The 11,214-nt window shown below is 40.1% G+C and overlaps 1 protein-coding gene across 1 annotated transcript; it reads left to right on the forward strand.

The window, feature by feature from the left end:
• Nucleotides 1-201: 201 nt before the first annotated feature.
• Nucleotides 202-11,189, forward strand: LOC126387025 (ribonuclease inhibitor-like). Its single transcript, XM_050039588.1, has 2 exons — nt 202-978; nt 10,705-11,189. Exons 1-2 carry the CDS (start codon nt 770-772, stop codon nt 10,928-10,930), a joined length of 435 nt encoding a protein of 144 aa, XP_049895545.1. The 5' UTR covers nt 202-769; the 3' UTR covers nt 10,931-11,189.
• The last annotated feature ends 25 nt before the right edge of the window (nt 11,190-11,214 follow it).

Genomic DNA, 11,214 nt, shown 5'->3' on the forward strand with positions numbered 1-11,214 from the left:
TCATGAGACTCTGTATTAAACAGCCCTTCAACAGAGTGAAGTCAGACAACAGCAGGGAGGCCATGGTGCAGATGAAGGGAGTATAACTTCAAGATTCCTGTAGCTGACAACAAGTACGCATGTTATGAGTTACTGTTAATGTCATACAATGTTATACAGCTCTTCTTTATTGTTTCTGCATTATGTGATGTTCCTCTGTCAGATATGTGACTACTTTTTTATTATTATTATTTCTAATGTGACACTAAAAACATTGCTACTTTTACTACAGTAATTTGCACCTGTTTAGAAATGTGTCATCACCAATAGCTAAAACAAAAAAGTTTCCAATAGGTTGCCTGCTGCTGAAAATGTCTGGCCCATCAACATTTTCTGGTTTAAAATCAGGCCCAGTTGAATTTGTAATTGAACAGCCCTGCTTTAAACACTTGATTTCAACTTAAATTTACCCTCATGATTCTTTAAATAAGTGATTTGTGTTTGGCTGCACAACATGAGTTAGTGATGATGGAGCCACTGGTGGAGCTGGCAGAGTTTAAGAGGTGAAGTCACTGCATCTTTACTGAAGTAGCAGCACGTTGTCAATGATATTTAGAGAGCTGTTTTTCACTTTTTGTATTTTCCAGTCTTTAACCTGCATCCTGTTGGGATCAGCACAATAACACAATGACAAAGTCACTCTACTCAGTTTAGGGCAAAGCTCATTGATCAGGACATAGTAATGTTGAGCTACACATTTAACACCTAAACACATCTGATTGTATTATTAATGATTTTTATCTACATCATTTATTCTTTATTCAGACTGAGTGGCTGCAGTTTGTCAGAGATCAGCTGTGTTTCATTGGCCTCAGCTCTGAAGTCCAACCCCTCCCATCTGAGAGAGCTGGACCTGAGCTACAACGACCTGCAGGATTCAGGAGTGAAGCAGCTGTGTGATTTTCTGGAGAGTCCACACTGTAAACTGGAGACTCTGAGGTCAGACACCATTTTTTACTCCTGTGCTGAGATTATTATGATGTGAAAGTTGTGTTGACACTAACCTGCAGACATCAAGCTGATATTATACTGATCCACAATGAAGTCTATTTGTCTTGTTCAGTGGTTTAATCCATTGACTGTGGCAGAGCAATGTGGAGCTAAAACCTTAAAGATAAACTCTGCAGGATCTTCCTTAAAAACAGTGTATAGACTCATACAGAAATAATCCCTCTCAATCATCACTTATGAGCCACTCTCAGGGCTTTATAAAAAGGTGGTGACCAGATGCCAGACTCTAAGCAGCAGGAATCAAAGAGATACAACACTTGAAAACACAAATTTAGTGAGAAGAGGACATCCAGTTGGCAGCCGCATGGAGTAGACGCATGAGTCAGAGCTCCTGCCTGCGCTTAATATTTAACTCATTTACTCCATTATTTCACAACCTGGGCAATTCGTATTAAACACTTTACTTTTTTTTAACCCACATTTGCTTCAAAATGTCTTCACATCGCGGCAAATCTGGGAAGTGCTACTAGCTTGCCGGTAAGAATGGAAGCTATGTCTCAGCTACTTGACCAGCACAAAGAACCGCTGGCCGCCGACTTTAAAACTTCTTTCAGCCAGCTGGAAAACAAGTTTGAGCAGGTCCGGTCCGTAGTTGATCAACATGGTCAGCTGCTTTCGTCCCTCGAGCTTGCTTCGGAGGACCTGAGCCATCCTGTCAGTGAGCTGGAAAATGTCTGCTCCAGCCTTCGGGAAAACAACACTAAGCTAACGGCTAAAGTTATTGACCCTGAGGGCCACAGCAGGAGACAAAACATTTCTATCCTGGGCTTGGCGGAGTCCATTGAAGGTGGGCAACCCACACATTTTTTCTCCGATCTGCTGTGTGAAATCTTTGGAAAAGAGACTCCCATCTCCACCGGAGGTCAATCGAGCCAATCACTTGCTGGCAGCTAAACCTGCCGCGGGACAGAGGCCACATCCCATTATTCTCCATCTACATCGCTACCAGGTTAAGGAGCTCCTGATCCGCGAGGCCCGGCGGAGGGGGAAACTGGAGTACCATGGCCAGCTAGTTCGGGTTGTTGAGGACTACAGCCCCGAAGTTTTGAGCCAGCATGCCGAGTACTATGAGGTTATGGAGGATCTGTGTAATCGGGGGCTTAAGCCCTCTCTTCTGTATTCCACACGGCTCCAGATCCCACTTCCCGGCGGTGACAAGAAGTGGCTATGCTCAGCTGAGGAGGCACGAAGATACATTGACAGCCTTCCCTCTCCATCTTCCCCGTCGTAAATGACTACACCTGTCCGCTTATAACTAACGTCCACCTCTAATTCAGTGAACTGTTATCTTGGAATATGTGAAGTACACCAGGGGAAGTCTGATTATCAAAGCAAAATATTTTCTTTCGTCTTCATTATTATTATTATTTTATAATTATTAATATTTGATCTTACAGTGTTAATGTCTTTCATATCAATGTGCCCGGCATAGTTGAAATTAGGTTTTAGCAGTGTTGAGTGCACGTTTACATTAGAATAAGGAGCATGAAGATGTTGACAGTGACAGGAAAGTTTTCTTTTTTGGTAATTGAATGAGTGTTCTGGAGAGCTTGCTGCTACGTTCTTTGGCAGCTGTCTTGTTGTGGGGTGGGAGGGTAGGGGGTACTTTTTTCAATGCTTATACTTGTTAAGTAGCTCATGCAAGCACTGTACAGCCAGTCATTGGTTCATTACTTGCTTTGTGTTCGTATCCTGAATTCATTACTTGGAGTTCTGATACCTTTTGTACTCATCAACCTGCACTTTTAGCTGAAGAAATTGGATAGAGTATTAAATTTTGTTAGTTGGAATGTTAAAGGTCTGAATCACCCTGTAAAAAGGAGGAGAGTATTCTCCCATATTAAACAGTTTAAAGCAGCATACAGTATGTTAGCAGCACATATTCGAAGTTCTGATAGTTCTTGTTTAATGTCGCGGTGGGTGGGGCAGCACTTTCATTCTTCATTCCAGGCTAAATCGATCCTCATAGATCAAGATACTCCTTTTGTGCATCATAATGTTATATCAGATACTTATGGCCATTTCATCATTGTCACAAGAAAATTATATGATACGAATATGGTGCTTGCCAATGTATATGCTCCAAATGTAGATGATGTGAATTTTTTTTAACGTCTCTTCTCTTCTCTCCCGGATTTGAGCTCATACTCTCTTATACTCGGTGGTGACTTTAACTGTTGGTTAGACCCCGTAGTGGACCGTTCTTCCCCCAACCTGACTCAATGAGTAAGTCTGCTTTATTCATTCGGTCCTTTTTATCCAATTTTGGTGTCTCTGATGTATGGCACTTCCTCCATCCAAGTGAAAGAGAGTACTTCTTCTTCGCACATGTCCACCATACCTTTACCAGGATTGACTAATTCCTTATTGATAATCAATACCACAGGCCTGTTCCTGTGCTTATCAGGGAATAGTGATATCACACCATGCTCCTGTTGTATTATCCTTGGCACTACCTAACCTTCCTCAAATTAAAAAGCACTGGCTTTTTAATTCAACCCTGCTGTCAGATGATGAATTTGTGAAATTTATAAAGGAACACATATCCTTCTTTCAGACAAATGCCTCCCCTGATATATCCTGCTCAGTAGTTTGGGATGCTTTTAAAGCGTACCTCAGAGGGCGAATAATATCCTTCACTGCAAATATGAAGAGGAAGGCCCTGCAAGAACGTTTAGAATTGGCCAAACAAATTAAGGAAATAGATCAGAAATACTCCCTTGTTAAAAACCCTGATCTTTATAACAAGCGAGTGGAGCTTCAAACCAAATTTGACCTGGCCTCAACATACCAAATAGAACGTCAACTTTTGCGAAGTAAGAGTCTGTTTTACATCCATGGTGAAAATTACAGGGAAATTACCAGCTAACCAGCTGAGAGGACTCAGAGCAAAGGGACACAAAAATTCAAATGGAGGATGGGACCATCACTTCGGATCATGAAAAGATCAATGGCACTTCTGAATTTTCGAACACTGCTTGAATGAATAATTTTTTAAATGGCCTCAATATCCCTACGCTTTCCCCTGACAGCAAAATGAAATTAGAGGAACCTATAACAAAAGAGGAGATTGCTGCAGCTATCCTCTCCTTGCAGTCAGGCAAATCCCCAGGGCCTGATGGGTTTCCTGCAGAATTTTTTAAGGCATTCTCCCCTCTCCTTTCATTCCAAGCTAAGTGCAGTTTTATCTGATTAATTTAAACAGGGTAACCTCCCAACCTCATTCTATGAAGCATGCATCACCCTTATTGTGAAAAAGGACAAAGACCCGGCGGAGTGCTCTTCATATAGGCCAAACTCTCTATTAAATGTTAATACCAAAGTTTTGGCCCGTAGATTGGAAAGCATACTACCATCAGTCATATCGGAAGACCAAACTGGCTTTGTCAAAAATCAATACTCATATTTCAACACGTCATTTATTTGATATTTTGTACTCCCCGGTGGAGCTCCTGAATGTGTCCTCTCTCTGGACGCAGAGAAGGCGTTCGACTGTGTAGAATGGGTGTATTTATTGGGCTCTGCCAAAAATGTTTCCTTCCCTGCACTTCTTGGATCTTCACTCCCTTTCCCACCAAATATACTAGATAACCCTGTTGTCCGGCACACGCTGAGAGTGTGGGCTCAGTTCAGGAGACATTTTGGCCTTCTTGCTTTCTGCCTTTCAAGACCCATTACAGCCAATCATCTCTTTCAACCTTCGTTACTAGACCCAAAGTTTCAAGAATGGCAAAGACTGGGTATCTATCACTTTAAAGATCTCATTACAGATAACATATTTGTACCATTTGAGCAACTAGTTAGAAAGTTCAATCTCCTAAACTCCCACTTTTTTAGGTACTTACAAATAAGACACTTTATTCGTTGTCAGATACCAAATTTCCCTGTGGGACCTGATTTGAACACTCTTGAAGATTTTTTTTAATTTGCAACCATCACACAATGGGTTGATGTCTGTTATTTATAATAAACTGCTGGGTGTAAGGCAAGCCCCCCTAATAAAAATTGAAACTGCATGGGAGCAAGATTTGAATTTATCTGTGTCTGAGGACACATGGGATACAATCTTTAAGTTGATAAATTGTACTTCCCTCTGTGCCCGTTACTGTCTACTACAATTCAAAGTTGTACACAGAAACCACATATCGAAAACCAAATTATCCAGTTTTTATCCGGATGTAGATCCATGTTGTGACAAATGAAAGACAGATGAGGCTTCCCTTGTTCCCTATGTTCTGGACATGCCCTAGTCTGGAGAAGTTCTGGAGAGAAGTCATCCAAACTTTATCACTCATTGTCAATTTGGACATATACCCCAACCCTTTAGTTGCTCTCTTTGGCACCATGGGCAAGGCCAATACACACCTGACCCCGGCCAAACGTCAAACTCTGTCTTTTGTCTCTCTCCTTGCTAAATGCGCAATATAGTTTAGGTGGAAGTATGCTGCCCCGCCTATGGAGCTAGATTTGTGTCTTTATTACATGCGAGAAAATAAATGATATGAGAGAAAAAAAAATGTTTGAGAGAAAAAAAGATATTTCAGAGATAAATTTTTCACACTGATAGCAAAAAATAATAATATTTGAGACTTAAAAAAAGTTTTGAGAGAAAGTATTTTGTCATAGAATATAAAAAAAATAATTTGAGATTTAAAAATTGATTTCATAGAATAACAAACAATCTCAAAAAACTTTTTTTTTTACTCTCAAATATTTTTTTGCTATCAGTGTGAAAACATTTTCTCTCAAATTTTTTTTTTCTCTCAAAACATTTTTCTTCTCTCTCTCAAAACCTAAGTCTTTTCTCTCGTGTCAGGATTGTGCTTTCACTGCGAAGATAATGTCATGAGCGGGGCCACATTCCTATTGGCCAGTCTCAATCGAATTGACAGCTGGGTGAGGATCATCTTGGGAGCGTGCTTGGGAGTTGAATTCAACTGAATCATTCATCCACCATGGTAGATTCCCCGGCATAGATGCGCTGCGGCCAGTCTCAATCGAATTGACAGCTTGGGATAGGGTGACCATACGTTCCGAAAAATTTGGGACAGTCCCGAAATCCAAGCAGTTGTCCCGCATCCTGCCCTTATTGTCCCAAAAATTACATTAGAGCAGATTCTGGAGTAGTTTGTGCCTGATAAAACATTAAAAACTGATCATGGTGGTTGAGTCGTCCTCCAGCTCCCACCGGCTGCACATTGGCTGCAGCAGTTCCTACATGAATTATGGGTGTTGTACTTTTTAAATTGTGTACAGCAGTGGTGATGAAGTAGCCTAGATGAAGAGAGCGCAAGCTGCAGCCGTGAGGACAGGGAAAACACAGGCAGCCACCAGAAGGGGTGATTTGCACATTGCAGTGCAGCCTCTTGTTCTAACTGTTCAAAACTGTTCTACAAAGTGATAGACGTGAATGTACCAGACATCTTTAATTTAGTTAGCTTTTATTTTTTAATTGAGTTTAACACTAGGACCACCAGGATTACAGCACCCCTCCAAGCGCAGCAACGGTCTGCCAGACCATCATATGTAACTTCATTGTTTATGCTGCCCGTGTGCTCAGAAGCACACAAAAAATGCATTTTTGAGTAATTTCCGAGAAGTTATGATAAAATAAAAAAAATATTACAGACTATAGAATAGGACTGACAACCTCTCCAATGTCTCATGTCAATTAATTAACACTATTTGTCAGCTTTTTATAATGCCATTGTCTCCAGTTGTGTCTCCAATTTTTTTTTATTGATACTCCTCCTCTCTGACATACTAACACACACACACACACACACACACACACACACACACACATTCAAACGTATGAATGGTTTTGTTTTCAAATAAATATTTGGAAGCGAAAATGTATGCTTTGGTGTACTTTTACAGAGTTTTGCAACATGTATAGCCACCAGTATGTATCAAAATGTGTAATTTTCAGCAGTGGTCTGTGTGACCGCTGCCGTGGTCAGAGGTATAAATGCTCAGAAGTCAAGTATGTTTAATTTTTGTAACTTATAGGCTTCAGAAAACATACAAGACACATTTTTAGGGAAAGTCATAGGAAGAGAAGCTTGTAGGTTTTATCTAAACAGAGTTATTTGCATTATAAAACCGTGGTGGTTCTAGAACAAGCTAACTTACATTGATCACTTCCATAAAATAAAATGAGAAATTGGAGAAGATTGAAAAAATTCTTAAAATTAAATAGGGAACTGATCACAGATGTATTGTCTCTGTGTGTTTTTACATCTATTGTTGCTTTTAATTTGCAGCTATACGTTTAATGGAGCTGACATGTCATGACATAGGAATGATTTTGATAACCAACTTGCTCAGCTAGCTACCCCTGGAGTTGTGTGTGTCATGATCTTACCCAAACATTGGAGTCTCCGCTCCCAAATAACGCAGCGCATCTATCCCGGTGAATCTACCATGGTGGATGAATGATTCAGTTGAATTCTACTCCCAAGCATGCTCCCAAGACAATCCTCACCCAGCTGTCAATTCAGAGACTGGCCAATAGGAATGTGGCCCCGCCCATGACATTATTTTCGCAGTGAAAGCAAAATCCTGACACGAGAGCAAAGACTTAGGTTTTGAGAGAGAGAAGAAAAATGTTTTGAGAGAAAAAAAATATTTGAGAGAAAATGTTTTCACACTGATAGCAAAAAAATATTTGAGAGTAAAATAAAGTTTTTTGAGAGTTTGTTTTTCTATGAAATCATTTTTTAAATCTCAAATTATTTTTTTTATATTCTATGACAAAATACTTTCTCTCAAAACTTTTTTTAGTCTCAGATATTATTATTTTTTGCGATTAGTGTGAAAACTTTTCTCTCAAGTATTTTTTTCTCTCTCATATCATTTATTTTCTCGCATGTAATAAAGAGACAAATCTAGCTCTATACCCACCCACCCACACTCAGTGGCTGAGGGATATTATGTCCTGTCTAAAGCTTGAAAAAATACACTATTCCATCCATAACTCAGGAGAAAACTTTCAGTGGGTGTGGGGGCCTTTTTTGAAACACTTCAATAATCTCCAGACCATCTAGAGGCTTTCGGAATTTCTCCACATTTGTTCATGTTACTTTCAGTGGCTAAATCCAACAGGAAGTGAGCTATTGCCTCTGAAAGTAACATGAGCAAATGTGGAGAAATTGTCAGCTATGACAATCTTAAATCACATTTTTGACTCCACAAACATGAAACTATATGGCTGCGTTCAGGACACACACACACACACATATATATATATATATATGTATATATATATATATACTCTATGTATAGTGAGAAGAAATGCCAAACAAGAATGAATCTGGGGTTGGCTTTTACTTTTACTTCCACTGGCAAGTGTGTTTACAAACTGTAATCAACACCCTGCATAGTATAACTTTAATTTAAGTAGAAAAACTGAGTGGAAAATTAACAGCTGATATCTGTGATCAACCATGGAGACCTGTGGAGCAGACCATCGCAGCAAGATGTACTTTTTATCCAAGTATGAAAGAATTGTTAACAGAAATTTAATGTCCTTGTCAAAGGAATTTTCAAAAATATGGTGCAACAAGTAGAACGGAGGAGTCAGTGAGAACCTTTTGACCGTAACCTCCTAAATTACAGAATGAACCTCTTTCCAAAATATTTGGATACACTAACACGTCCAGACCACATGAAAAAAATTACCGTTGTGTGTTTTTCATTTAACGCAAGGGTTTGAGCTGTTGGGAAACATTTTCTGGAGGGGGACAGGTGTATAATAAATCCCATGAAAAAATAAAATTTTGTTCATGTACAGAAAAGGAAGTGCATTTTGGAAAGATCCTCTTGCAAATTTTGGTTCAATGTTACCCCCAGGTCACGCTCACACAGCAGCTTCAGGGAATCATACACAGATGAGTCAGAATGAAACAACGGAGTATAAAACTCTGAAATTACACCATTGGGAGACCTGGCTGAAACCAATATGTCTTCTAACTCGGACAGTTTGAAGTGAATCCTGTTGTTCTTTAAACAAGATTCTGTAGAACGATGAATTTGGAGATACTTGAAAAAGTCTCTGTGGGGAACATTAAAGGAGAAGTCCGGTATTTTGCACTTTGAGCCCCATTTCTGGGTTGTTTATGATGAAATAGAGTGGTTAAGACCAAAATAGTGACAATTGCTCATTTTCTGAGAATTTGGCTTTCCCCTGCCTGGCTTAACACTGCTGCGTATGGCCATGTGTGAACCTGTCCTATAACCACCCTAAACGTTGGTTTTCAAAGCCATGAATTTCACCGAGTGGTGCCGGAGACTGTATACAGTGGTGTTTGTTGATGTTCTGATAAAAATCGTAGCAAACTGTGGTTTCTATCTGTGTTTTTGCGATTCATGTCGATTGTGGAGGTATTTTTTCAGCTGCCTCACACCCGTGTGTAAACTTCCGCTTGATTGTTCGTTTGACCCTGAAGCGTTATATACTCCAGCCCACTTGATGGTGATAATGCTGCTTTACGTGGGTGTCACCAACTGGCAGGAAACCATTGCAGTGTAATGGGACACAGAATAGAAGCAGAAGAAGGCTGGTGATGTGTTCAAAGGCATCGTACTGCGAAGGTTGTTTATAAGCGAGTAATCCATTGTGCAGTTGTTTAAACTTATTACAAAACTTTTCCATTCATTCTCGTTCTTCCTCCAGGAGCGCACACAGCACTGTTGAACCAGCACTTTTGCTGAGCTAAAAGACTACAATGACTACAACCTTGTCGTAAACAACCTCCTTTCCGTTTCCGGTGGTGGATTACTACCAACGGACAATGAGGCTTCTATAGAAAACCAATGGGTTACACAAAATGTCAAATAGATCATCATGGAAACCAGTTTCATGGCTTTGAAAACCAACGTTTAGGGTGGTTTTAGGACAGGTTCACACATGGCCATAGGAAGCACTGTTATAGTTAGGCAGGTGAGAGTCAAATTCTCCAAAAATGAGCAGTCTAGCTAATCAGCTAATTTGGTCTCCACTCTATTTCATCATAAACAACCCAGAAATGGGGCTCAAAGTGCAAAATTCCGGACCACCCCATCAAACTAATGCTCGTGATCTGCTCTGGGAGATCAGGGATAAATGTGAGGGGAAACTCAAAAGAAATGACAGACAGGATATCTCAGTGTTTTCTCACATCCTTCCACACCAATAATGTGTTGTAAATGATTATGTTATGATCAAGGGAATTTATTTGGTCAAAATGCTGGCATCAGATAACATGGAAGAGGTGATATCAGGGAAGGATGTTCATTTTAATGACATTGATCCTTCAAAGGAACGATGTCAGTAAGGAGATCCATGTCTTCAAATCCATCTTAATTTTTTGAGTTGATGGACAGTAATTTGTGTGTGTTATATTAAGAGGTGAAGTCACAACATCTTTTTTGAAGTAGCAGCACGTTGTCAATGATGTTTATGAGAGCTGTTTTTCACTTTTTGTATTTTCCAGTCTTTAACCTGCATCCTGTTGGGATCAGCACAATAACACAATGACAAAGTCACTCTACTCAGTTTAGGGCAAAGCTCATTGATCAGGACATAGTAATGTTGAGCTACACATTTAACACCTGAACACATCTGATTGTTTTATTAATGATTTTTATCTACATCATTTATTCTTTATTCAGATTGTGGAGCTGCAGTTTGTCAGAGATCAGCTGTGTTTCACTGGCCTCAGCTCTGAAGTCCAACCCCTCCCATCTGAGAGAGCTGGAGCTGAGTGACAACTACCTGCAGGATTCAGATGTGAAGCTGCTGTGTGATCTGAAGGAGAGTCCACACTGTAAACTGGAGACTCTGAGGTCAGTAGAGGGTTGGAGTGGGTCCATGCTGGTTTCAGCAGTATTATATTAAACACAGTTAGTATCAGAGCAAAGATCCAGTACTTCCTGTAAACCTCAGACCTTCTCAGTGGCTCAAAGAGGGGAATGGTGACAGTCTTCAGGAGAGGACAGAGAGACAGACAGAGAGAACAGTCAGCCAATCAGATTAGAAAGAAGCTTGTTGAGATCATGTGTTTAAGTTGATGTGAAGACGACTGTTGTTGTGTTCATGTCTACAGGAAGTGAAGCTGGATTACAGCTGACAGCAAGGCAAGGCAAGGCAAGGCAAGGCAAGGCAAGTTTATTTGTAGAGCA

Source organism: Epinephelus moara, unplaced genomic scaffold (genome assembly GCF_006386435.1).
Source record: "Epinephelus moara isolate mb unplaced genomic scaffold, YSFRI_EMoa_1.0 scaffold1551, whole genome shotgun sequence".
NCBI lineage: Eukaryota > Metazoa > Chordata > Actinopteri > Perciformes > Serranidae > Epinephelus > Epinephelus moara.

Coding starts and splice junctions, on each gene's coding strand:
- LOC126387025 (XM_050039588.1), top strand. CDS start 770: ATGATTTTTATCTACATCATTTATTCTTTATTCAGACTGAGTGGCTGC. Junction 979..10,704: donor TGTAAACTGGAGACTCTGAG/GTCAGACACCAT, acceptor TTCTTTATTCAG/ATTGTGGAGCTGCAGTTTGT.